The sequence below is a fragment of the Microcebus murinus genome, chromosome 24 (assembly GCF_040939455.1).
Source record: "Microcebus murinus isolate Inina chromosome 24, M.murinus_Inina_mat1.0, whole genome shotgun sequence".
NCBI lineage: Eukaryota > Metazoa > Chordata > Mammalia > Primates > Cheirogaleidae > Microcebus > Microcebus murinus.
Window position 1 is genome coordinate 25,239,870 of NC_134127.1, and position 27,915 is coordinate 25,267,784.

General features: G+C 39.6%; 1 protein-coding gene and 1 non-coding gene across 3 annotated transcripts; both read left to right on the forward strand.

The window, feature by feature from the left end:
- MTMR9 (myotubularin related protein 9) lies at nt 1-27,763 on the forward strand. Of its 2 annotated transcripts, XM_012752977.3 has the most exons (11): nt 1-592; nt 5,373-5,481; nt 7,613-7,738; nt 9,338-9,511; nt 11,357-11,574; nt 12,893-13,054; nt 15,999-16,140; nt 18,310-18,530; nt 20,663-20,814; nt 22,885-23,068; nt 26,869-27,763. In XM_012752977.3, the coding sequence occupies exons 1-10, from the start codon at nt 411-413 to the stop codon at nt 23,046-23,048; spliced, it is 1,650 nt and encodes a 549-aa protein (XP_012608431.1). In that variant the 5' UTR covers nt 1-410; the 3' UTR covers nt 23,049-23,068; nt 26,869-27,763. The 2 variants fall into 2 exon arrangements, with proteins under 2 accessions (XP_012608431.1, XP_012608430.1); XM_012752976.3 differs by having other exon boundaries at nt 2-592; nt 22,885-27,763.
- Nucleotides 18,607-18,708, forward strand: LOC142864301 (small nucleolar RNA U13). The gene has a single exon (XR_012914826.1). It is a non-coding gene; the product is annotated as a small nucleolar RNA U13 (small nucleolar RNA).
- Nucleotides 27,764-27,915: the final 152 nt, after the last annotated feature.

Sequence of the window (27,915 nt, forward strand, 5' to 3'; positions counted from 1 at the left end):
GCGCTGCCCCGCGAGCAGCTACTTCCGCCAGGAGTCCCTAGCGGCCCGGGCTTGGAAGCTGGCCCTACGGCCGCCTCGTCCTCTTGCCTTCAGTCCGCCCACGCGCGATCGGGTGCCCTGGTGACAGCGGCGGGCGTTCTCTGCGGCCGAGGCCTGGGCCTGGGCGACCGGGCGGTGCGGGAGAGACGCCGGGCCTGGCCCAGCCCCCGCCCGGGACTTCCCGCGGCCAGTGTCGAGGGCTGCAGGCCTCGCCGCGCCCACCCCGGCCTGGGGCGGGGCCCAGCCTCCCCGCCCGGCCCCGCCCCGCCCCTCCGGCCAGCCCGGCGCGGGTCACTCTCTGCGCTGCGGCGGCGTAACCGCCCCGCTCCTCCGGCGCTGGGCGGTGCCCTGGCCCCGGCCGCTGGGGGAACATGGAGTTCGCGGAGCTGATCAAGACCCCGCGGGTGGACAACGTGGTGCTGCACCGGCCTTTCTATCCGGCCGTCGAGGGCACGCTGTGTCTGACCGGCCACCACCTGATCCTGTCCTCCCGGCAGGACAACACGGAGGAGCTGTGGCTCCTCCATTCAAACATCGACGCCATCGACAAGCGGTGAGTGCCATCCCTCCGGAGTCCTGCGGCGGGGTCCCGGGGACACGCTTCCTTGTGTTTTCCTTGCGTCCCAGTAAGCCTCCAAAATGATCCGTCTGTGGCCTGGGTTGAGGAGTTTTAGGAAGCAGAAAGCCGTCCAGATGGGATACCTGGGTTCTGCTCAGTCTGGCCCTGGTGCTCAGGGTAATCACGTGGTTACCGTCCTGATAATCATGTTGGTGCATACCACCATTTGGGTGAATTTTCATTTTCTTTTTAAATTTCTTTTTCTTGCCCCATCATATTCTTTGAATCGCAACTGATTGTCAATCACAGCTCGTGAAGTTGTGATTGGATGTGATTTAGGCAAAGTCTTTATTTACCTCTTGGAGGAAAACTCAAAGAGCTCATTATGTAGTTAGGAGTGTCTACATGCCACGAACCCACGTTTTCTTCCTCAAAAATGTTCAGTTAGTCATATTTATACTTATTTCTTACCTTCTGGGTTATCAGTTTAGCACTTCTTCCCACTGAGGAAGGTTATAATGTCTTCTATTCATCTCTCTCTCTCTCTCTCTCTCTCTTTTAAGACAGAGTCTTGCTTTGTTGCCTGGGCTGGCCTGCAGTGGCGCTGTCGTAGCTCAAACTCCTGGGCTCAAGGGATCCTCAGCCTCGGAGCTAGGACCACAGGTGTGCGCCTCCACACCTGGTTAATTTTTAAATTTTTTGTAGAGACAGGGTCTTGCTATGTTGCCCAGGCTGGTCTGGAACTCCTGGTCTCAAGAGATCCTCTTGCCTCGGCCTCTCAAAGTGCTGGTAGAACAGGCCTGAGCCACCCAGCCCAGCCCTGCTCCAGTCCTTGCCTCATCTTTCCTTCTGCTTTTGGAAAAAACAGGGTTGGCTCTCAAGGAAAGGTATAATTAACGTTTTTTTTTTTTTTTTTGTACTCCAGACTTTTTATCTTTCCAAGGCAGTGTCTCAAAGTAAAAAAGTTACACTTTCATCTGCAGTCAAAATTCCCATCTCCTCAGTGGCCCTGTGTACTCTAGCCAGGAGAAGGCAAATTGATTATCCAATTTATGCTAAAGTATAGTAGAATCACAGCAATGTTTTCTATTGCCTCCCAGGAGAAATTGGATATTAAGAAAATTCCTAGAGAGGATATGCTTTAAACTATTTTCTAATGGTAGAATTTTGAGCAGTTTGAGTGGTAGATTTATTTATTTTTCGAGCAGAGGTCTCGTATTAGACACTTCAAATCACCTTTTCCTGTGTAAAGTTTTCGGTGGTCTCTGATGGCCTGCACGATATAGAAAGTCTGAACCCCTTCACCTGTCATTCATAGCAGTCCATGTTCTGGCCCTAACCTACTTTGTTTCTTGCCGTTCCTTTTCCTGAACCCTTCTTGCGTTTCCTTTCACGAAGCCTTTTTACTAGCCAGTCCTCACTATTTATTATTGCTCGTATACATCCTGAATTCTCTCATCTTTGTATTTTACTGACCTCTTTCTTCTACTGGAATGCCTTGCTTCTCCCAAGTTCGTTAAACATTTATTGAGTGCCTTTATGTTCCAGACATTTTGTGAGGCATTAAAGACACCAAGATGATTAAAATATATTAACAGTTCTTGTCTTTCAGGAGTTGATAGGCTGCCATCTCCCTGTTACCCCTCTGTCAGTGTTCACTTTAACCAGTTCCGCTGCCGCCACCTTCACGGATTCTTATGTCAGTCCCATAACTGGAAGTAATTCCTCTCACCTTGAAATTCTGCAGCTCTTTAATTATACTTTTTTCATAAGAGTATATTCAAATTTGCATTTTAACAGGTACATATATATTAGCTCTTGAAGCCAGGACTCACGTCTGATTCATTTTTATCTCCTTCAAAATGCCTCTAGACACATAGTAAATAGAAGGATTGACCACTGAATGGTCAGTGGTGCCAATAATGCAAATTAATAGTCTCTGTATGACCATCAACTCTCTTTTCTTTCTTATTTACCTCTTTTTTTTTTTTTCCCTTAACAATGCTATGACTGTGCTATTATTTACCTCTTTTGATGGTTACTTTTCATTCATTCATTTCTTCATATTTACCTAGCATTTACAAGGTGCTGGGCTTTGTAGGGCATAAAGAAGACATGTAAGACATGGACCTTTTATTAGGGGAGAAATGACAAACTGTACACATGCTTAACCTTTCCTGGGAAACAGCATGGTGTAGTGGAAAGGGCACAGGTGAAGTGGTCAGATTGCTTAGTTGTTGCTTTTAAGATCTATTTACTTCCACCTGTCTTCTCTGCGCTGAGCACTGTCTGGGCTCTGTGAAAGCCGTGGTGACTAAGTTTGCTTAGGAACTAGTGGAGAAGATGGACAGTCAGATGAATCAACAAGTAAATATACATATGACGATGTGAGGTAGTAAGTGCCAGGAAGGGAAATAAAGGAAGAGGAGATGATAGAGAATACCTGGAGGATTTCAGAGAAGACAGGTGACATTTGGATAGGTAAGTGACACCTGAATGAAGGGAGGAAGAGCATTCCAGCCAGAGGAACAGTGTATGCAAAGGCCCTGAGACAGGAATGTGGTTGGCCTGTGCAGGGAAGACAAAGAGGCCAGTGTGGCTGGAGAGCAGTGAGCAGAGGGAGGGTCTGGGGGGGAGAGGCTGGGGTTGGGGGGACTCGTAGGCCATGCTGCTTGTCATGGGAGCCCTTGGAGAGTTGAAAGCAAGGAAGTAGCAGCTGGTAGACTTTTTAGAAGATGGTTCTGGCTGCTAGCAGAAAGTGGATCGCAGAGGGTCAAGAGTGGAAGCAGCAGTCCCAGTTGGGAGACTGTTGAGTAGTTCACATAAAAGCTGACGGTGGGTGACTTAGTGGGAAGCAGTAGCATGGTCACAGGCAGTCCAATTTGGGATGTATTTTGAAGATTGAGCTGCCATGCCTTGCTAGTGAATCGTAGATGGGGTGAGTGAGAAAGTCTCATTAAGGATGAATTTAGTTCTGCTTCCTATTAGACAGGTGCCCTTGGGCAAGCTTCTTATCCTCTCTGGACCTCAGTTCTGGCACATAAGAGGAAGAGAAGCCCTTTCATATCGAGTGGTAACTTATATTTGAATAATGCTTTGCAAGTCTCACTCTTATATACATTGCTTACATCATTTTATTTGATCCTTTCAGCACACAACGTTGTCCACAAGTTGCTTTTTTTTTTTTTTTTTTTAAGAACCAGGGTCTCACTCTGACACTTAGGCTGGAGTGTAGTGGCATGATCATAGCTCACTGCAGCCTCGAACTCCTGGGCTCATGCTATGCTCCCGCCTCAGCCTCCTGAGTAGCTGGGACTACAGGTGCATGCCACTGTGCCTGGCACAAGTTTTGAAATTATACCTGTTGTTCTTTTTTATGGATCTCAGATTCAGAAAGTTAATTCTACTTAGTTGATGACTCGTTGTTTTCATGATTGATTCATTGAAAGGTTTCTCTGTTTTTTATTTTATTCTTCATACTAATTTTCACTCCCATTTTCCACTTCATCCACAATCCCTATAGGCAACCATGTTAAGTGTTGTTATAAAATAGCACTGTTGTATGTGGGTGTGTGCACGACGCGTGTGTGAATTTAATTTACCTGATTGGGAGTATGTCGTAGATCTTGTTCTATTCCTTAGTATTTTAACTCAATACTCTTTTTCAAGATGTCTTCATATTGCTGTATGTACATTCATTTCACTGCTAAAACATTTTACTTATCAGACCTTTTAGATAACCCCCAACTCCCTGCTATCACAGACAACTCTGATAAACACACTCTTTTATGTCCCATTATGATCTTGTGCAAGAGTTTCTCTGAGATTGTGCCTGGGACAGGATTGAGCTGTTGAAGTGAGTCAGACATCACTTCACAAACTGATTCCTTGCCAAAGTGACTATTCCAGATTGCTTTCCCACCATGGTGTAGGAGAGTCGTAATGCTCTAGATTCTTAACAACATTTGGTGTTATTGTCTCTCTAAGTTTTGCCACTCTGAAGATTGTGAAATGGTATCTCTTTGTTTTGCTCTATGGAGAAAGACAGAGTTGGGTTCTTATCACACTTAAAACAAAGGTAGACTCCAAAGGAATTAAAGACCGAAAAATGAAGAGTAAAACTATCAAGCTATGGTGGAAGAATATTAGATCAAACTGGTGGTTAGTGTTGTTCCAGTCTTCAGTGTTTCCTGACTTCTTGTTCTATTTATTATTGAGAGAAGGGTATTGAAATCTCTGACTATAATTATGGAGTAACTCCTTTTTAGTTCTGTCAGTTTTTGCTTTATGCTTTATTTTGAAGCAATGTTATTAGTGCACATGCATTTAGGATTGTTATGTCTTATTGATGAATTGACTCTTTTGGCATTATAAAAAGCCTTTATGCCTGGTAGTAATATTCCCCATTACTTACTTTGTCTCATAGTAATATAGCTATCATTGACTGGTGTTAGTGTGGTATGTATTTTTTATCATTTTATGTTAAACAATTTTTAAAATATTCTTTGAAGTAAGACCCTAAATAATTTTCATTAAAAGAATGAGACAAATGTGAATTACCTTATGTATCTGAAGTTTTAAAAAATACATATATTATAAATAATTTACAGCTCCCATTTTAATGATGCAGACTTGTCTCCTAATTAGACTAATTAGGGAGACGAAAGTTGAACACAAGATAGTGATTACAACTACATTCTCTTTTCAAAGACATAATCATATATTTGAAGTTCAGAATATATGTGTTCTAAGCATGATTTGTAATTTGTTACAGATTCGTGGGATCATTGGGTACCATCATCATAAAATGTAAAGATTTTCGAATTATACAGTTGGATATTCCTGGAATGGAGGAATGTTTGAATATAGCCAGTTCCATTGAGGTAAGTATTTTGGAGGCAAAATCTGATGGGTTGTATGCTCTGATGCTTCTTCATTAGATATTTGGTCATGTTCTCTGACTCAGATACTGAAGACTGGTAGGAAAAGCCTCACTTTGATTCACTGCTCTGTGAGTGTAGTGGGATGTTACTGACTTACAGCAGCATTTACTGTTACTCATTTTACAGGAGTAACCCCAATTCCATAAATTGCTTGGAATTCCGTGGAATTGTATTCTAATGGGTTTATGGAATTTTCATTGTTTTATTAAACCGGGAAAGCACATACAGTTAGAATTGGTTTCTGTATGTTATGATGAGCAGGTATTGAGTTGGGGGGAAGCCCTCATTGATTTGACCTTTCCCACCTGCCCTCTAAGGGCTTCCTTAGAGACGTTGAAAACCACTAGTGAGGGCTAATTGAGCACAGAATCTACTTTTCTGCCAGATTAGCAGCTAGACTTGGAATTGTTTTTTTTTTTTGAGTATGCTAGTATATCTTTTGTAATGCATTCCTAGAAATTTGAGTAGAATTGAAGTTTTCAGTTCTCTGAGCATCAATGTGTTTAAAGGAAAAGACCCATCTCTACTGATAACTGCAAGTCAAAATATAAGTGCTTATTGCCATCAGAGTGGCTGCTGACTTGCATTTAAAATAGTGCTGGCACTGACCGATGGCAGCTCTGACCAACGCCAGACATCCATATCTGACTGTTCTGCTTCTGTTTGGTGTGATTGGCAGCCACAGACGATATAGAAGGGGCAAAAAATATATTCATGTGTGTATATAGAAGTGGATAATGGATTCTATAGCCATGCTACTCCATATTTTATGAGCTGGTGGGGGGAAGGCTTCATGATGTATAGACAGATAGAAAAATAACTTTGGGTGGAGATGTTTGTGTTAAACTGCTGAGGTATACGTCCAGTCTATTACTGAATGAATCATGGGCCTGTGCTTTTGCGATCCTGGTCCTGTGACCTGACCCTCTGTGGTAACTGCATTCTGAGAGTCCATTCAGTTTGCTGCTGAGACTGTCGCCTCCCAGTAGCGTGCTGTCGGTTTACCTCCTCACCTACAGGTGAGTCTTCATAATTACTGCAGCATGAATTGTGCTAATTGATCTGGTGCCCGTCTTGTCCAGCCATGGACATACTCTTCATGAGCACCTGCCAGAGGGATGAACCTGCCAGGTGGTGGAGCATGTTGTGTCTGTTCCTCCTGTCTAGTCGGGCTTTCCTGGTTTGTCTGTTACCCAGAATTTAAGTGCTCCAGAGAAATATAGGCTCATTTTGGGACAGTAGAGTTATCTTCCCAACTTGAGAATGGGTTAGTGTAGCAGAAAGACAGGATGACACCTCACCAAATGGAATATCACTCTAGGAAGGGAGGAATTGAACATTGATGAGGTTTCTACACATATGAAGCATGTAAATAGATAAGTTATTTTAGATTTTATTGTGTGCCTGGAGCTGTTCTAAGCCTATTACATACAATATATCTCCTAATGCTCCAGCAACCCTATGAAGTAGGGACCGCCACTTCCCCCCATTTTATAGTCGAGGAAGTTGAGGTGTGGAGTGATTATGTTACTTAACCACTGTTGCACAGCTCGGATGTGGAATTTGAGTCCAGCAGTCTGACTCTTGTCTGACTATTGGCCACTAACCTATGTCAGTCTTTTTTATTGAGACCTTGACTTAAAATAATTTACATATATTTATATAGCTAATAACTGGATATTGAGCCAAGCCCTTACTGACTAACCAAAAACCATATATGTTCTCTGATCCCCAGCAATACTTGGACCTTTTCGTTAAGCTTTATTCAGTCGTGTCAAGGAGAGTTATTTTATTTTTCTTGTAGAATTAGTGTGTACATCTTTTTGTTCTCATTCAGTCAACACTTATTAAGTGTATGTTTTGTGTAGGCACCTTGTTAGATGCTGGAAGCATGGAAATTAGCTTCAGTGGGACTATAATTGTATGGAGTGATAAGTATAATATTAGAGAGACATATTGGGTACCCATCATTATTAGGCCATATTTGCTTAGTAACCAATCCATCAGTTAGAATGTGTTTCCAATTGTGGTATGTTCCTTTTTCCTTTCTGTCTTTTCTTTCTGCCCTTAGGCATTGTCTACCCTGGACTCCATCACTCTGATGTACCCTTTCTTCTACCGGCCCATGTTTGAGGTGGTAGAGGACGGCTGGCACTCGTTCCTTCCTGAGCAGGAGTTCGAGCTCTACTCCTCAGCTGTGAGTTACCTTTTGAGAACTATGGGTAATGAGAAATAACCCGTCACCTCACTGTGCTTGTAAAAATGATCACTTCCTTTTGAAAAGTTGAAAGGTGAAGCTGACTCATCCATGCTAAAAAGAAGTATATGCATTCATACGTTGCTCAATGACAAAGCTGCATTCTGAGAAATGTGTCATTTTTCTTAAAATATGGTACCCATAACATTTAGTAGCTTGGAACTATTAATATTATTAATACTTTAAGGTAGCCTAAAGTTGCATTAACTTTTTTGAGAATAAAATTACTAATGAAATAATGCAAAATTCCTACATCTTTTCACATTAAGAGATCCTACCTATGTTTACTTTTACTTATATTCAGTACTCTTTTCTACTAGGTATTTCCTTTTGGGTTTAGGTTAATTATTTAAGCAATTTGTATATTTGAATAGAGAGCCCTGTACGTTTGGAAACTTACAGTGTGACAGTATGGCATTGCAGATCGGTGGAGAGTCCTATCTTTATCTAGAGTAGCAGGAAATCAGTAAATAACATGCAATAGTGAAAACTCAGGAAATACCAATGTAATGTTTAATGAAATTAAAGTAAATGCCATTTAAAAATGTAGGAAATGATTGCCTTTTGGGGGAAGGGCTTTGGGATGGATCAGCAGAAAGTAGACAACCACTTTTTTTTGTAATCTTTTAGAAACTATCTTTTAAAATTGGTAACAAATAACTTTAAAAAGTGAAAAAAAATTGAAACTATCTTATAAAAGCATTTTAAAAATAATACTCTTATAGTTCATCTAACATACTTTTTAGCTTTATCCTCCTGTAAACTATGGCTGGTATGTTTGGCCAACTCAAATTTACAGGAACATGTTGAAATTTGATTTTTTTTTTTACTGTAAAAAGCTTTTTGCGGTTTCAGTTCTGATGTTTAAAATAAATCGTCAACTGTATTAGAAATTTTTTCATTGACTCCTATGTAACCTTCCTTAGTAATGAGTCATTTTTGTTTTAAGAAAGATGTACCAATCTTACTACATTTTGTTCCTTTTTTAAATAAAAGAAAGGAACAAAGGATTTGATGTAGGCAGTAGGTGTGTTCTGGTCTGTTCTGGTTAGTATTATCTGGTGTATTCTAGTCTTACTTGGGCAATACTTTAAGAGGACCACTAACAAACTAAAAGACCCAGAAAGGAGCAAATGGGATGATGTTGGCAATTGTAACCATGGATATACTTAATATATTTAATTTGGAGAATAGAAGACTGTGAGCAAACATGTGTCTTACAAATACTTGTTAGGATGCCATGTGAAATAGAGAACTTGCATTGTGTTGTCTGAAATCATGGTAAAGCCAGTATAGGAAGTTATGGGGCAACAGGTTTTGCTCAAGAGGAAGAAATTTCTAGGAACTAGTGATAGCTAGCAACACAGAATGGAGCTCCTTTTTTCTAGAGATATTTAATTGTAGACTAGATATCCTTCCATTAAATTCCCGAGAAATGGCTTCTTCATGAGTGAAAGTTGATCTCTAAGGTCTTTTTAAATTTTTCAGGTTTTTACATTGAGCTACTTGCTTAGCTTTGAAATATTTTGTGTTTTTCAGACCAGTGAGTGGAGGCTAAGCTATGTCAATAAGGAATTTGCTGTCTGTCCCTCGTACCCACCCATCGTCATAGTGCCCAAATCTGTTGATGATGAAGCTCTTCGGAAGGTAGCTACATTTCGACATGGAGGGCGCTTCCCAGTACTCAGCTATTATCATAAAAAAAATGGAATGGTAAGTGTAGAGTTGTGCTGCTTTTTTTAGAAGTGTCCCTTTTTCTATGTACCTGTTCATTGTAGTGATTGGCCAGGTCTCTCCAACTAGGACTTCTTTCATGTACACTTCAGAGAATCATGAATAGGGTGTCTTCTGTGTTGAAGATAAGACTATGAATTCTTTCCACGATCCTTCTCAACCTTAGAAAAGCCCAGATAGATTTATCTTCAGGACACCGTACAAAGGGAGCTAGTGTGTGTATAACGCTTACAGCAACGTTCTTTTTTTTTTTTGAGACAGAGTCTCGCTTTGTTGCCTAGGCTAAGAGTGAGTGCCGTGGCGTCAGCCTAGCTCACAGCAACCTCACACTCCTGACTCAAGCAATCCTCCTGCCTCAGCCTCCCAAGTAGCTGGGACTACAGGCATTCGCCACCATGCCCGGCTAATTTTTTGTATATATATTAGTTGGCCAATTAATTTCTTTCTATTTATAGTAGAGACAGGGTCTCGTTCTTGCTCAGGCTGGTTTCGAACTCCTGACCTTGAGCAATCCGCCCGCCTCGGCCTCCCAGAGAGCTAGGATTACAGGCGTGAGCCACCGCGCCCGGCTACAGCAACGTTCTTAAGGTAGAAAAATGAGAAATTTCTCTGCCCAGAATAATGTGTGAAAGGTGAATTGAGCAGACATTTTTATTTTCAAAGTGAGAAGAGTGACAAATGTCATTTAGTCACAACTTTCTAAACACAGGAGTCAAGATTAAATAGGCAAGGGCTCACTGTGTATTTATTTCCCAAGTATTTTCTAAATCTCTTTCTCCCCTCTCATTTTGTCAGTCAATAAACTCTGCTTCTCATTTTGAAATCATTAATAAATTAGTGGATGAGTTACAGCTATCTTCCATTTTCCTTTTTACTCCTGGTAATATGTCAAGAAATGGATATTTAGGATAGAAAGATACTTTACAAATTGCTACTTTAGCATCAGGCTTGCTCAGTAGAATTGCTCTTCAGAAGGATTTATTATAAAGCATTTTAACAACTGATATTAAATATAGTGTGGTATCTATTTGAATGGTAGGTGCTGTCTGAAAGGTAACCATTGTCATCCTCTGGGTAACCTTTCTTGGTCATATTAAAGGTCAGGGTAGCTAAGATAATAGTATATAATGATGGTCTCTTGAAATAACTCTAAACCATTCATTAGGGAAGAGATTAGTATAATAGATAATGATTTTTTAAAAAAAGATTTCCAAAGCACATCTTTCAAAATATATGGTTGGTAGGGTAGTCTTTGGAGACAGATGGTTAAGTCTGGAATTCTGAAAAGGGTGGTGGAGGCCACTGGAGAATACATAATGGACAAGCACCTTTTGAAGTATTGAAAATGATTCCCCAAACGAGAAGAATAGCGTGTGACCTTTTAAATTTTGCCATTGGTTCCGTGCCTTGTCTATTTATAATTCTTGCTAAAACCTGCCGACCCTATGTGTGTATCGTTGAAGTCTAGTTTTTTTGGCTCATAGGCCATCATTGTCTTCATTACAGGGCCAGGACTACTGGGTATTCGATTCCCAGACTAAATGAATTACCGTATTTGATCTTAAATAAAGAGGTGATATAATTTATCATGTGGATGTATTTGAGGTAGTAGGAAGAAAAATTGTGTAAAAGTACAAGACTTATCTATTTTACAGTTATTAACTATTATCAATATATGCCAATATTTTCTTGTTTTCAGATCATATCCATCTCCAAAGTGTCACACAGTTGTTTTTCAGATACCTCAATTCAGCTAATTTCTTTCTGTTTTCAGAAGCTTTAAAAGCAGATGCTATTGAATTTTCCCCTGTATTATGCTTTAAGGTAATTATGCGAAGTGGCCAGCCCCTCACTGGCACGAATGGGAGGAGGTGCAAGGAAGATGAGAAGCTCATAAATGCTACCCTCAGGGCGGGAAAGCGGGGCTACATCATCGACACCCGCTCTCTGAACGTGGCTCAGCAAGCCAGAGCCAAAGGAGGCGGCTTTGAACAAGAAGCTCATTATCCTCAGTGGAGGCGAATTCATAAGTCCATTGAGAGGTAAAAGATTCCAGAGATAGTAAGGACTTTTTTCTTCTTTTTTCCTCTTCTCTTTTTTAATTTCAGAATATTATGGGGATATAAACATTTTGGTTACATAAATTGCTTTTATAACATTTGAGCCAAAGTTATAAATGTGCCCATCATCCATTTACCCATCCCGTCATCCCCCCTCCCACCTGATTGATTTCCAATAAATGTTATTTCCATATGTGCACATAGATGCTGATCAATTAGTTCCAGTTTAATGGTGAGTACATGTGGTGTTTGTCTTTCCATTCTTCACTTAGAAAAATGGTCTCTAGTTCCATCTTAACACAAGAAGTATTAGTTCACCGTTTTTTTTTTATAGCAGCATAATGCACAATTGCAAAGATGTGGAAACAACCCAAGTGCCCTTCGGTACATGAATAGATTGATAAAATGTATTTAGGACTCTTATTTGAAGCTAATTAGAGTGGGTAAGTCCTTAGCTGTCCTCAAGATCAAAGTGCTCAAATGAACCTGCACATTAATTTAGGGTCAGTTACTGGCTGGACATCTTACTGTGTCTTGGTTTTTCGGGGTTTTTTGAGTCAGCTTTACCAAGGTTTAATTGACAAAAAATATATATATTTATAATGTACAATGTACTGTTTTGATATATGCATACATTGTGACATTAAATCAAGCTAATTAACCTATCTGTTGGTGAACATACTTATTTGTGTGTGGCAAACATTTAAGATCTGTGCTCTTAGCAGTTTTCAAGTCTACAATACACCATTATTAACGGTAGTCACCATCTTGTACAGTAGATCTCCAAAACGTATTCCTCCTGTTTTCTCAGCCTGTACAGTCTGTTGTTTATGCTTTAAGTGGGAAGTGTTTGAGTGTTTCTGGGTGGGTGGGAGGGAGCTGGAGCTAAAAAACAGTGGGATCCAAGCTGGTTTGGGGTATCACTGCTGATGGTGCCAGGTGTAGCGTTAGATCGGTGGGAATAGTATTGCAGATGCAATCTATCACAGACTGCAGGGCTCTGGCCCTCTCTCCTCCTCAGATAATCCAGCTATGTGAACTGGATTTTTCAGATGAGGAACAGGTTACCACCATAGGCATTTTAAGCATCTTTGCAACAATGTTTAAATATTAGTTTTTCAAGCCTTAATCCTGAAGTTACTGTACAGTGGGGTAAATATTTTTAGAGTATTAATATTTTGAACTACTTTTGCTCTTGGACATATTGGAGGCTGAATTTTTGATTTGGTTTCTTCCTTTGTCATTCTACATCCTGTTTTCTTTTTTAATATTTTTACTTTCTTTTTCTTATTTTTAAAAGATACCATATTCTTCAGGAGAGCTTAATCAAGCTTGTGGAAGCTTGTAATGAGCAAGCACATAACATGGACCGATGGCTCAGTAAATTGGAGGCCTCTAATTGGCTGACGCACATCAAAGAGATTCTGACGACCGCCTGCCTGGCGGCTCAGTGCATCGACAGGTAAAGTGCGCTTCAGCCTTCCTGAATGGCACACGCGCTGATAACTAGACTTATTCTTATCCAGACCAGACACGTGTTTATAGACGATGTTTAAGTTTGTGCCTGTCATATCTCATGATCAGATCATTTGTTAAATGTAAGATTGCCAACACCATTCAGTTATTGATGAGTTATGAGCGTAGAGTCTGGTGTTTAATGGATAATTCATGTTTGTTGAATGAATGTGAACCATGAACATATACACATCTTCTATGACACCGATTTTTTAATTACTAAAGCAACTATTTTTTCCCATAAAATCCTTAAATTATTATTTTACCAATTCTCTTAAGCTGTGAAAAAGAGTGAAAGCAAGTTTTTTAAATTTCTTCTCAGAGGACCAAATTTACCTCCTTACTTTAGAAATATCAATGAAAGGAAGCATGTAATTTTGTTACACAGCCAAATGATCCTTTGTCATCTCTCAGACATTACGAACTACTTCATACATGCCGTCGTGTCTGGGTCTCAAGTTGAGAAAGCCTAATGGTAGTGATGTGGAGTATATGAAGTGATTTTAGTTTATTCACTCAGTTAAAGGTTGCTAATCCTTGAGACTTGAGGCAGAAGACTTGAGCAGAGGCAGAGGATTGGTATAAATTGTGGCAGAAGCTTAGAATGCCCTTTTTAAGAAGGGGATTCCTACCGAAACAATAGGTAGGTATAAGTATCATCAGCACATAGTTGGATGGCACTTTTGAGACTTTAACTTGTTTTATTGATGCTTCCTTAGGGAAATATGTAAGTAATTTTTTATGGTTAGAGAGAAATTGATAAGAGATGGGTTGGTGAGATCATGTGGTAAGTTAGTGATAGAACCGAGAGCAGGTCATGTCCCGTGGGGTCAGGGTGACCAGGCTGCCATTGCTCTTTTTTTGGCATTAGGTGAAACTAACTCCTCTAATAAAATATGGGAAGTAAAGACCAAGGTTCTGTGGCAAGGAAACCACAGAGTATTAACATCATTGAGGGTTTTGTTTCTTTTTAACCCCGAGTTTACCAGATTTCTCGTTACATTATTAGTACAGCCGCTTTTGTTTTCTTATGAAACATGAATTGTAATAAACATTTATCACCACATTGTTTAAGTTTTCATCGGCAATAACAAGATGATGCAGATAAGACAGCCCTAGGCACAGAGCAGTTTTATTATCTCCACCTTTGTTCAGTGTAGGCTGGCCATCTTCAACGGGGCTTCCAGACTGTCATGCAGTTTCAGGATTTGGGTTTATTTTTCCATGTTTGGGTTCCCTTTTCTGATCTATTAATATATTAGCTTATTGTTTACACCTCCATAAAAATTTGCCCTTATAATTAATTGCTGAAAATGTAAAAATAGGGTTTAAATTAATTGAATTAAATTCAGAATATCCCACAGATAATCAAGATATATATTCATTATATATCAGAAGTCTTTAAGTATTTGCTCCTACCCTTGATCCTAGTCCTTAAATTTTATCCTAAGAATGGAATTGTTAAGCCAACTGTAGGTGACTTAGGGGGTTTGTTATTTTTAAATTAAGACCCTCCAAATAATTCAGCAGAAGACAAAAAGCTAAGTATCTTGTCTACAGTGTAACAAATGTCAGCATAACCAGAATGTGATACACAGGCATGAAGTAAGCCCATGATATTAGAAAAATGGTGCCAGTAGTCTTACTTGACACAGGATTGCCATAAACTTCAATTTGTAAAAAACGCAGTATCTAAAAAGCACAATAAAGTGAAGTCTAGACTTATAAAACGAAGTATTCCTGTAACTATTAGTATAATAGTTCTAAAGATGACATAGAAACATGGTAAAATGTCCATAAAGAAAGTGAAAATAGCAGGAAGTTACCTTTATTGTAGCTATGTAAAGTATATATGTACATGGGAAAAGAATTGACAGTGATAACCAAACATGAAACTTTTTATGTGGGTGTTTGTCTTTATTTCAAAATTTTCTTCATTGTATTTTGAATAAAAATGGGTGGAAGAAGGGGAGGGGAAAAGATGTAGTTAATTCAGTTTTGATGTTTTCTTCCATTCTCTTTAGAATAATGGGATCCCCGACACCTCGTAAGTCTCATGGTACAGTGGTATCATTGCCACTAACTTTCTAGATTAACAGTATTGTGTTTTGTTTGTTTGTTTTAAGAGACAGGGTCTCATTGTATTGCCCAGACTGGAGTGCAGTGGCACAAACATAGCTTTCTGTCATCCTCCTGCCTCAGCCTCCCAAGTAGCTGGGACTACAGTCTCATGCCACCGCTGCTGGATAAGTTAAAAAAATTTTTTGTAGAGATGAGGTCTCACTATGTTGCCCAGGCTAGTCTTGAACTCCTAGGCTCAAGTGATCCTCCCAAAGTGCTGGGATTACAGGTGTGAGCCACTGCTCCTGGCCTAGATTGACAGTTTTATTGTTTTGTTTTTTCCTGTTTTCATCTTCTCAAAGTGTGGTTCAGGCCTTGTTTGCCAGCTTGATTGTATTTTCTGAAGGTGTCTTCATAGTTAGCTGATGATGGAAAGGTAGAATCCAGTGAGAAAAATAACTTAAAGTGTATGCTTAGAGATTTGATGAGAAAAGGCTTTAATCAACTATTAAAGCAGAAAAGGTAGGTACCTTCTGTGATAAGGACTGCTTTTAGGTTTTGTAAACAGAGTGAAAATTTAGCTAAAAAGTTCTATGAAATTTGTTACAACTTAAAAGGATTCTTACCATGTGAGATCTGGGACTCATGAAAGTCTTATTTTTTCTCAAGAGAAGTTCTCATCTATCACATGCCTTATTTAGACTCTAAACTCTGCTGGTACAGAGCAGAGTGCGGAAGTCCAAAATATGCACTCAATAAATGCCTGTTGTTGACAGACTTCATTGACCATGTTGGCAGTATCCCATTTGTACTCTGCATTTTCCTATCAGGGAAGGAGCATCGATACTGGTTCACGGGACAGAAGGAATTGATTCCACACTTCAGGTGACCTCCCTGGCCCAGATCATCTTGGAACCAAGAAGCAGGACCATCCGTGGTTTTGAGGCCTTGATAGAAAGAGAGTGGCTACAGGTGAGATGGCTACTTGACATGCAGACGAACTGCTAGCAATTGGTATTGTCATCCTGGTTGGTGGTAGCTGACATAATGCATGAAATTTTAATTGATGAGAATTTTTAAATTGTATGTTTAATTTTCTGCAGGGCAATTAATATATCTTGCCTTCATTTCTGAATCTTTCTTTGCCTGTATTGTTGACTTGGCACCTCATACCTCATTCCCTTAACAGATTCTTGTTGGCTGTACTGAGTTACATGTAGGGAAATGCAAATAGCGGAAAACATAGTCTAGTCTCTAGAAGTTTAGTCTTGGTAAGAGATAAAGGCATCAGCAATGGGGCCGGGAGTGGGGCTGTAGCTACAAGGCCATGTCCTTTAGCACTTTGTGCCCGTTGCTCATCTTGTCCCATCCCACCCCTTCCCTAACCAGGTGAAATCCTCCTCTTTCTTTAAGATCTAGCTAAATGTCACTGCTTTCATGAAGTCTTTGAGACCTTAACTTCCTTCACAGATAAGATTGATCCATTTTCTTCGTGTCCTGTTTCCTGAACTAGACCCCCAAATATGTGACTTCTTTGAAGTCAGGGAACCACAGCCTGTTCATCTGTTTATCCCTAGAACACAACACAGTGCTCTCACATAATGTTGGATGACGACTAAAATAAAGGTCTCATAACAGATGGAAATCCTCCAACTTAGACATTACTTTACGAATGTGTGTTCACTGTGTAACTTAGTAAATACTTGTGATTGAAAATGAATGCTTAGATATATCTTGAAAGCAGACACACTGCTGGTAAAAATTAAAAAAAAATAATTTCTAGCTGTTCTAGTTATAATTCAAATTTATTATGTATAAATGCTCTTATGTATATACCATGTCTACCCTGCCTGACAGCTGACCTTTATCTCTGTTTTTAAGTCAGACCATCCTAAATTTACCTTCCATATCTGGTGAAAGTCTATTCAGTTATATTCCTCATGGTAAAATAGTAAACAAATAATGAGTATGATTGACTTATTTATATATTACCATTTTAATGGGTATCAAAATCCCATTAACCACTGTAATATTTTTGTGGCAATATCTTTGTCAGATAAAATAGTGTGAGGACCCAAAGACAAGCAGGTCTATGAAATACCCAGTAGTGTGTGATTTCTGGGAAGGTCAGTACTTGGGTTCTGGGCAGGCGGGCCACATGATTCTTAAATTTATTTTGGTCAGTAGTTGGTAAACTCTTCCAGTTCTTTTTGGGAGAAGAGGGTAATTAAGGACACCTGTATCTGTAATATAAAACCATTTACAACGATCTCTTTAAGACAATAACTTTTTCCAAATGCAATTAAAGATTTAATATCAGAGCTGACCTTGTAGTTTGTCTCCCAGAGTCCCATGTTTGTCTTTCGTTAGTGATGAGGCTTAGGTAGCTTGCAGCACAATCTATGGTGTTTTAGATAGGTAGAAGGTGGGCCGGGCACAGTGGCTCACGCTTGTAATCCTAGCACTCTGGGAGGCCGAGGCGGGTGGATCGTTTGAGCTCAGTTTGAGCTCAGGAGTTGAGACCAGCCTGAGCAAGAGCGAGACCCTGTCTGTACTAAAAATAGAAAGAAATTACTTTGACCACTAAAAATATAAATAGAAAAAATTAGCCAGACATGGTGGCACATGCCTGTAGTCCCAGCTACTCCGGAGGCTGAGGCAGGAGGATCACTTGAGCCCAGGAGTTTGAGGTTGCTGTGAGCTAGGCTGACTCCACGGCACTCACTCTATCCTGGGCAACAAAGTGAGACTCTGTCTCAAAAAAATATAATAGATAGATAGAAGTTGACAGTTGTCCTTTGTTTTGTGTCTTAAGAACTTATGTTCTTTGACTTTACTCTAAATTTTACAGACCTAGAAAGATTTATTTTGTAAGTTAGTCATTACTTAAGTGCATTGTTCTCCCACTTGCTGTCCCAAGGACAGCTGCAGTTCCTGAAGTCATGCCTCACCTGCGCAGCCTTGTGAAAGGTTTGAAAGTTGTGTCTTTTTCCTTAGTTGGCGAAGTGTTTATTTTAGACCAAGAAATCGTTCATCTAAAATAGCAGCTACTCTAACTATATATATGATGCTCCAGTTAATAACAATGTTATTGTAACTGTGTGAAACGATGTTGACAGAACGTGTCTGTCTTTTCCCCAGGCCGGCCACCCATTCCAGCAGCGCTGCGCGCAGTCGGCCTACTGCAGCAGCAAGCAGAAGTGGGAGGCGCCCGTGTTTCTGCTCTTCCTGGACTGCGTGTGGCAGATTCTGCGTCAGTTCCCGTGCTCTTTCGAATTTAACGAGCATTTCCTCATCATGCTGTTTGAGCACGCTTATGCCTCCCAGTTTGGAACGTTTCTGGGCAACAATGAAAGTGAAAAGTGAGTGCTCTGCTCACCTGGGGACATTTCCTTTTTAGTTGTTTTGGTCGTTTTGCAAGAGAGCCCAGGGTTGAGGACACTTTGGTAGTTGATAGGCACGAGGACGGGGTTTTCACACTCGGTGTGAGATGAGCGTCCCTCTAAGCTTGTTATGCACCAGCACAGATCCTGTCTGACCTGAAAAAAGAGACAAAAATATAGAACCAGGATTTGGCTCTATGTTAATGTTATTTATAAGAAGGGAGCGGTTACAGTGATGTGTAAATTAAATCACATAAAGTATATTCTTATCCTGAGCCAGTCAGATACTAGGTGAGAGCATGACACAGACTCTGTTCAGTTAGATTAAAATCAGCCCCCACACAGACTTAAAAGCTTGGAATAAATGGGGCGACTGTTTTAAGTGTTAATTACTTTATGTAGTATCATAGTGTTTTGCGTCTGGAAGAAGCCTGTATTTATAATTCAGGTTTGCCCTCCATCTCATTTTACAGATTTGAGAAATATCATGAGAAGGTAAACGACCTGTCCCAGGACACACAGCCAGCCGGTCACCAAAAATATGGCCTAGGGTGCAGGTGTTCCTGCCCCTGCTCTAGACCTGTCTGTTGCACTCAGTGCTGTCCTCAGGCCCAGGGTGACCATCTCACTTCACAGCCCAGACACGACCCAGCGTGTCGGTTTATTTAGAAGAGTCACGGCAGTGGAGTGCTTTAGAGGTGCTTACCCCCTAGTCTTCTGGGCTGCTGCTGGGGGGAGGCAGGGTTTGCCTCACTGTTGGTAGCCAGCATTATTTAGTTGAATAGTAAATTTTAAAAATAATTAATTAATTAATTATTAATTTTTTTGAGACAGGGTCTCCAGACTCTGTCACCCAGGCTGGAGTGCAGCGGCGTGATCATAGCTCACGGCAACCTCCAACTCCTGGGCTCAAGCTATCTTCCTGCCTCAGCCTCCCGAGTAGCTGGGACCACAGGTGTGCACCACTGTGTAGTGTTACACCTGTTAACTACACTCAGAACTATGTTTCGATCTGTGTTAACATTTATTTTTTTCTAAAGTGTGCCAGCCTGCTTTCCTTCTCTAACAGTTTATTGTAAGAATGGAAAACTCACAGTGGGAATGCTCACGCTGTGGGTGGAGAAAGATTTCTCACACAAGGATTAGGATAGGAAGAAGGAAAAGTTTATTTTCCTTGCTCCAGATGGAAAAAGGGCAAGGGAAGAAGTGGAAGAGGCAGAGAGTGCTCAACATAGAGAAGCAGTTACTCAGGCTCTTAATGAGGGGTTGTGAAAGATTTGCCTGAGTTTTCATTTTAAATACATACAACTTTTGTGTCTTTAGATTCTAGGCTTCTCAGAAACAAAGTTAGAAAGTCTTTTATACTTAGCGATTTTAAATTAAAATACAATTCCACATACAACAAGGGACTTTTGCATACAGTAACATTCTCTGGATTAAGGTTTGACACCAAACCTGACATGACCAGCTTCTTGTTTTATTTTTCTTGTCAGCTTATTGGAAGCCTGTAAAACAGTCTTTGTGTTGTTGTTGAGAGTTACAATGCTGATTGAATTTTTTGACAGATATTTTTATTTTACAACAATTTGTTTCTCAACTAAAAATCTTGGCCGGGTGTGGTGACTCACGCCTTTAATCCTAGCTTTTTGGCAGGCCCAGGGTAGGAGGATCGCTTGAAACCAGGACTTTGAGACCAACCTGAGCAGCATAGACCCTGGAGATGGTGACCTGTACCTGTAGTCCCACTTACTTGGAGAGTTGGTGGAGGAGGATCACTTGAGGCCGGGAGTTTGAGACCAACCTGAGCAACATAGTGAGACCCCATCTCTACAAAAAATAGAAAAAATTAGCCGGGCATAGTAGTGCACACCTGTAGTCCCAGCTACTTGGGCTGGGGCAGGAGGATCGTTTAAGCCTGGAAGTTTGAGGTTCAGTGAGCTATGATGATGCCACTGCACTCTGGCCTGTGCCACAGAATGATGCCCTGTCTCAAAAAAAAAAGGTCTTAGGTTCTCTTTGCTGTCAGATAAAGAGAAGAAACTGTCCTATGAAAAGGATCATTTAATAGTGGTTGTTACAATGCTTTAATGGCCATTTTCTTTGTTGATCAGATGTAAGTTGAAGCTGCAGCAGAAAACCATGTCTCTCTGGTCCTGGGTCAATCGGCCCAGTGAGCTGAGTAAATTCACCAATCCTCTCTTTGAAGCCAACAACCTCGTCATCTGGCCTTCAGTTGCTCCGCAGAGCCTTCAGCTGTGGGAAGGTAAACCACGAATTCTTTGCAAGCTCTCTAGCGATCAGGTGTGCTGAGTGGGCTGCCTGTGAGTCCGGCTGCTGCTCGTAGTTGAAGATGGTGAGCTAGACGTGCCCCTCAGGCCGTGTGCAGTCGCCACTGTTTTCTCCGTGTGCGCATGGTTCTGCGTTTAATGTCAGTCACCTCGTCGTACTTTTCTGTTTCAGTCCCCACTGGAGAAATTAGCAGTGAGTATTCAATACAGACTGCTGTTTATGTTGGTTATTTTTCCTAGATGAGAAATACGTTACTTTTTGCATAAAAGAGTTGGTAGGTAGTTGGGACGTGAGTAAATTGTAAACTCCTCCCAGAGGGTTTCTGTCTGTTTTGTTTATTAAGGACAGGGATCTTGTGTTAGATTCTGTGGAAGGGTTGCATGGCTAGTCATTGCAGTAAATGGACACAAAATGCCACCGATGCAGTAATGCAGATATATCATTGTTCAGACTGAATAATAATTCCACAGTTAATTTTCAAATCTATTCTAAAGTAGGTTTCTTACCTACACTAAGTTTTCAGACTACTGAAGCCTATCCTCTTAAGTAGCTTGTTTTTAAGAAAAATCTATCTAAAATTTATTAAACAAAGATTCTAAAATACCATTTCTCTTTAATCATTTTGAAGTTATTAAGCCCATATTTCTTTATGTTTGTATTAAGCAGCATAAAGTGTACACGCAAGAATAGTAGCTGTTTGGTAAATTAAACTGAATGACCATAAATGCCAGTTGTTACACCATGTTCTGCCATGTCGTGCCCTCAAAGGCAGTTTCTGTGTAGGAAATTATTCGCCCTTTGTGTAAAGGGTCTCAGATCTCTTTGCTTTCTTGGTTTGAGAGCGAGTCAGCGTCTGTCTCCTCTGGACGCCAGCCGTCAGCTCTTGTTCCTCCTGGCATTTCTACCATTAGCCGTTTCCCTCTGTTTCAGGTTGCACTTCTGAGGTTAACAGCCATGCTTCTTGTTTTAGACTTCTGGGACAATTCACCTAAAAGCCAGTGTCACATTTTATCACTGAAATGAGAGACCAGCCGTTTGGGAGAAATGCCAAATCAGGGACTGGATGGCCTGAAGGATGATTTAATTAGCTTGTGCCAAACCCCACTGGGAGTTTAGGGATTATGTGATGGAAGGAAAGCCTGGTTGTTGTATGGACGAATTCCTGTGAGTCTAGGGTTTCAGCGTGTGTTTCAGCGTTTCAGCGTGTGTTTAGTGCCTCTGTGACTTAAAGCTGGGAGAAATTCTATATTAAGTAAAATCCTGGGTTGGTGTGTGCATTGAATGAGACTGCCCTCTAGCCTTAAAATCACAGCTAACCATTAATATTAAGTAATTCCTGTGTTGAAGAATAGTAGGCTCAGATAATAGAAAAATTAGCATGGGTCAGTGAGTCTTTAATGTTATGGTTCTGTTTTCTCTTTCTGATAGAAAGTAGGATTTGGGCACATATAGAAGGGCTCCTTAGGGCCCATGACAGGTTGGTTTATAAAAAGTGTTTTAACTAATCATAAAATCTTTGTGAGCTTGCCAGCTACTAACTAACGTGCGGCAACCTAGAGTTTTTGTGCCTTCTTATTTAAATACCTTTAAAGCATTATTTTGGCACAATATAGTCAACATAGGTCTTTGCAGAGGAGAAAATATCTCTTTTTAGTCCATAATGAAAGGACAATTATTGAAAGGACAATTACAAATAAAATTCTGTAATTGTAAAAACAAATGATTTGTATTGCAAAACTGAAAAGTTTATGGCATTGTAAATTAACAGCTTGTGTTCGTGAATATATCACAGAATGGTATCTTGATCTATTTGATTATTTTGTGAAGAATCATGATCATGTACTATATGTAGTAATTCTTGGACACAATTGCATTCTTTTCAGTGCCTCAAGATTCCTATGTATTTTAGAACAGAATAAAGCACAGATGTGAGCTGTGAACAAAAGAATGTATAATACATGGACTTATGTATTATCCACGAATATAATGTTAAGCCATTTTATATATTTTTTTTCCTTCTGTTTCCCATTTCCGGATTCAATAGGTATTTTCCTACGTTGGAACAGAACCTCGAAGTATTTGGATGAAGCCTACGAAGAAATGGTTAACATCATTGAATATAACAAAGAATTACAAGCGAAAGTCAATATCCTTAGGAGGCAGTTGGCAGAGCTGGAAACAGAGGACGGGATGCAGGAGAGTCCCTGAAAGGTGTCCCCACACCCTCTGTAAGGACCTTCCTGGACCTACACCTGCCTCTGTCTCCCCGTGCGCACTTCAGTTCACTTTCACACAGTAGCCTTGAGCGTAAGGCTGTAGATGGGGTCCCTCTATGTCATGGTTTCTCGGTACTGTATGGATGACACTTACCATAATGACTTGTGTGTCATGTGGCCTATAGGGACCCTTCACCTGGGAGCAGGAAGGAGGTGCTAGTCATTTTATTTTATGTGAAATAGATGACCTATTTAATGCCATTTGTGTTATGCTCCATTTCACCCGAAGCTTTCGTCCACTTTCCAAACAGTGCTGTAGACCAGTCAAGGATACAGTTAGTCTCTTTAGGGAATATTTGGTGGTTTAAAAAAACGGTTAGTTTTAAACACTCTGAGCATAGAAATGTTTTTCGAAACTGAAGTGATTGATAAACACAGCATTTTGTGTTTAACATGCCACTTCCAAGATCTATGCCACATAAAGCAGCTGTTCTCTTTAAAATAGTTTTGGACTAGCAAAGCTGGACTCATTCCCATTCTGGTTTGTCAAGAAAGGAAAATCTGAACACTTATTCAAGATAATTTATTTCTACAAGAGCAACAGGTATAGTTGTCTGTTATTTACAGTAAGAAGAGTTTAACAGTAGACACTGAAAGAATGTGCAATATAGAATTAAAGTAGGAATTTGTTACTGATAGAGAATTGTTACTGTTATATTGGTTTTTCAAGTTTTGACCTTACATATAAAATGTGTATAAAATACTGGATGTAAAATCAAAATCAAACCATCACTTAGAATAGAGTTAATGTGTTATAATTAAGCTACAGATATGGTTTTTGCAAACCAGAGATGCACTGCCCTTGTCTAAAGTTCTTATTGCACTGGTTTATATATGTGTGTGTGTGTGTGTTTTATTGTGTTTTTTTATTTGTAAGTATTCTAAGGGTTTACTAATATTAAGGTTAAAATTTTCATGTTGTCCTGAGCCTTTTGCAGATTTATTTTAACTCTGCTGATTTGTCCATATGTGTCAGGCAAATAGGGCTGGAGGGAGGAGTTCTTGAATATGATGCAGCTCTGTGTTTTAAACGTCAGAAACAGATCTGAAATGTTTCAGTGTTATAGAAATAGTGGTGGCTGTATTCATGTTCTGCCAGTGTGTTTATGCCTGCAACTCTAAATGTTTGTGGTTCAGTACTTCCCATGTTCATTTCTGTTTTGTGGCACTGCTCATTTTAACAAATACCATCAATTCTAGTTTTTCTTTAAAAGGATAGTTGACAAATAATCTTTAGTACCATTACCACACCATCTGTATATAACCATTTCAGAGTAGAGCACACCACACTGAACCCTGCTTTAGAGCTATGTATTGAACTAAAAATATAATTTTTAAAAAATCAACTGGGAAAATCTATGGCCACATCCAGAAGGCTTAGAAAGTACTTTCTAAGGCCCAGTACTTTGTATCTCCCGTTGCCCAAGCTTCATCTTTTTTCTGCTTCCTGAGACTTGTAGCAAAAGGCTAGACAATAATCAACAGTCCAAAACTGCTGGTACATTCACCTGCCACCTTCTGTAAGCCCAGTTTTATTCTTATTTTTTTAGTTATAAATCTCGGGGTATGAAAGTTGTATGACAAGGAGTATAAGAAGTGTTCTGATATCTCTGTGTTGTGGGAAACGCCTCTCTCAGTTTTATAGCAGAGGAGAAACAGCCCCACTTTTTTTATAGCCCCTCAATAGTACTTGCTATGTCTGTTCTAGAAACCTTTTTGTTTTTTCCTGTTTTTGTCTCAAAACTACAAATGAAAAGGAACCTTTTTCTTCTCAACTACTCTACCCATAAGGAAAATCATCTAGAGATTTTTCTTTAGACGTTATCCCCACTGCGTATGTTGCCTGCTGTTGGGCTGCCGTGGGTGGAAACTTCTTGGTCACGGAGAAATTGTGTGCCATCAGTTTACACCTGTCTTCCTGATGGACACTTGACGTTGGAGCCAGAGTACAATGATAGCATGGCATTTGTCCTTCCTCTTTTTCTTCTTCATTTTCAACTTTTATTTCTCTTCTTATTGAGACAGCAATCTTCACTGTTTTGGCAAATTTGCATTTTAGTGTTAATTTATAATTACGGATTGTCCAAACCCTCAGATCTGTTTACAGGTTGTAAAAACAAACTTTGGTATCAATAAACTTTCAAAAGGGTCATTTAGTAATGCAAATATTTGGGATTTCCCAAAGTCAAAAACTCTGTCAGAAATTAGTACGTTATCAATATAATTTGAGGAGGGTTTTTAATAACACTATTAAGCTACCTGTCCTTGGATGAGAAGAATAAATACAATGGGTGCACTCATGATGAGGTAATTATTGAACATTAAGTTTGGAAAGTTGCCTTTGATGAAGGTGGCATTAAGAACATGAATGAAGAGGATGAAGGCGGGACTAGGGAGTTGCCCGTAGGAGCCAATAACAATCAAGTGAGACGCAATCCAATTCGTGGATATTAGTCATCGTCTCTAATTTACGATGAAGGCTGGTTTTCATTTGGGGGATGCATGTAGTAGGCCCCACAAAAAATATTTTTAAAATACAAAGCATCACTACAATTCTCTATCAGCAATACAAGAAGCCTTACATTTAAATTAATAATTTTTTTTAAAACCAGAAGAACGTAGTTGGCTGGTTACGTACAAAGCCTAAAACTTTTTTGGTAGCAGGACTTTTCAGTAACTATTTGGCCAAAACTTTTTATTTTGATTTTATTGAATGAAGAAAACAAGCAGAAATAGTAGAATCCATTAGGTTTCAAACAACCTATAAATCTGTTTTATTTTTAAGAAAACTTAGGCCATCAAAGCAAGATTTAAAGTGATTTTTTTTAGAAAACTTGGGAAGACAATAATAAACATAAATTTCAAATCCTATGTGGGGGATTTTAAAATATTAATTTTGAGACCTGATTTACAGGTGGAATCTTAATGTTCTTCCTTTAAAGGATGAAATTTAATGGGATTTTAGTCTTTGATTTGGTCAGTATTTGGTTTATGTTAGGTGGAAAATCAGTATCAGGGAAAAGATTTGACCAGTAGTTTAGTCTCTCGAAGTGAGAAATAGGAGTAACATTGTGCTGCATTTTGAAGAATCTGGTTAGTGACAAAACTCTTGTAGTTACCTGGTTTCAGGAATAGCTGTTTTAATTGTTAGTCTTCAGTCGGTCATCAGGTTCACTTATTGTCAGACCTTTACACCTGAGATAAAGGTTTGGTATTTTGCCCATTTCCAGATTCAATGAATGAAAACGGTATCCTAATAAACACTCTTTATTAGAAAGGTATTTCCTGGACAAAAAAAGGGGTGGGGACAGTATTTAGAATAGCTGATCCCTGTTCCGGAAACTTTGAAATTTAACGGAATGAAGTCATTCCGTGTATCCGATGCAGGTTTATGCAGCACCTTGAGACACCGTAGGTCTGGGACATCTTACCATTTAACATGGGCCGGATCTTCCCCTCCAGAGGTGGTACCCTAAGTTATTACCAGATAGTATTTTTATGTTTTTCATCATCTTAAAAATCATTAAAAGACTGATTTCTCCATTTATATATTCTCAGATGATATGAAATGCTAAATTTCTTAGAGTATCAGTTTCTAAATTTTATTTTCTTGAATAAAATTATTTTCACCTCCACTTGGTCTTTATAATCCACCATTTGCAGCATCTTTTTCCTTTAAACCAGAAGAGACTCCCTAAAATTCTAGCAGTGGGTTTCAAAATGCCTAAATTTGTCTAAATTTCCCTTTTAAGAAACCGAAGGTCGTGTCTTTGAACTACACTGTGGAACAGTGGTTTGTGCTCAGTTTGGTGGAGGATCGTGGCGTTTACTGTAAACACTACATTGTCCCAAGAAGTGATTCCTGGTAAGAGCTTACTGACTTTTAGAGCCATGCGTTTCACCGTCTGCAGGTCTAAGGATTCACTGTATTTGTGATTTGTAATAAAATTGAGCTGTGCAACACTGCCTGTGTCTATCTGACCCAAGACATTTGCTTCACTTTTAGAATGCACATCTTTGGAGAGGCGAATTACTCTACACAGTACACCCTATGTCCCCCTGTTTAGAATCCTTATAGATCAATTGCCATCTATTTACACTAAGAATGTTGTACTTGCACAATTTAGTTTATTAAAAAAAAATATGTATTGCAATAGCCGGGTATTTTGATTGTACTCTTTGATATATTTGAATGTGACTCTTGGAGTTAAGTGCACTATTACTCATATCTTACACAATAAAATTGCACTGTCTGGTGGATGTGTCTATAATGTGTGCTTTGCTAAAACCTCAAGAGTGCTGTAAGGTACAGGTTTCTATATTGTGAACCTGTCTGTGTATACATATATGGTCTTAGGAGAAAATTCTGAATTTTTGTAAGTCTGTGTAACATTTTAATATTATTTGTAATGTTTACTAAGTGATAAGTTCACTTGTGTTCTACAGTTGGAATCATTTAGCTTGAGTTGACAAGTTTGCCAAGCTTGGTTTACTGAATCAAGAAACAGTTTTGTCAAACATGGTACTGTTATTAGTGTGTAAGATCTGTGTATGGTGTCCTCCCTCTGCCTAGGAGGCTTTACGCAGATACTAGTGTAAAATTTCTACAAGGGTAATAAAACTTAAACATATTCAAGTGCTGATAAATGTGTTAGCTGATTTTAATTTTTTTCAAATATTTGTGAAGGTTTTGACAATATTTCAATTAAAACTGCTATAGGTTTTTGACCTTATATTTTGAAAAACTGAGATCTACAAAAAGGTTGCGAAACAATACAAGGTCTTCTATATGCTGTTCA

Coding starts and splice junctions, on each gene's coding strand:
- MTMR9 (XM_012752977.3), top strand. CDS start 411: ATGGAGTTCGCGGAGCTGATCAAGACCCCGCGGGTGGACAACGTGGTG. Junction 9,512..11,356: donor ATCATAAAAAAAATGGAATG/GTAAGTGTAGAG, acceptor TTATGCTTTAAG/GTAATTATGCGAAGTGGCCA. Junction 16,141..18,309: donor TAGAAAGAGAGTGGCTACAG/GTGAGATGGCTA, acceptor TCTTTTCCCCAG/GCCGGCCACCCATTCCAGCA.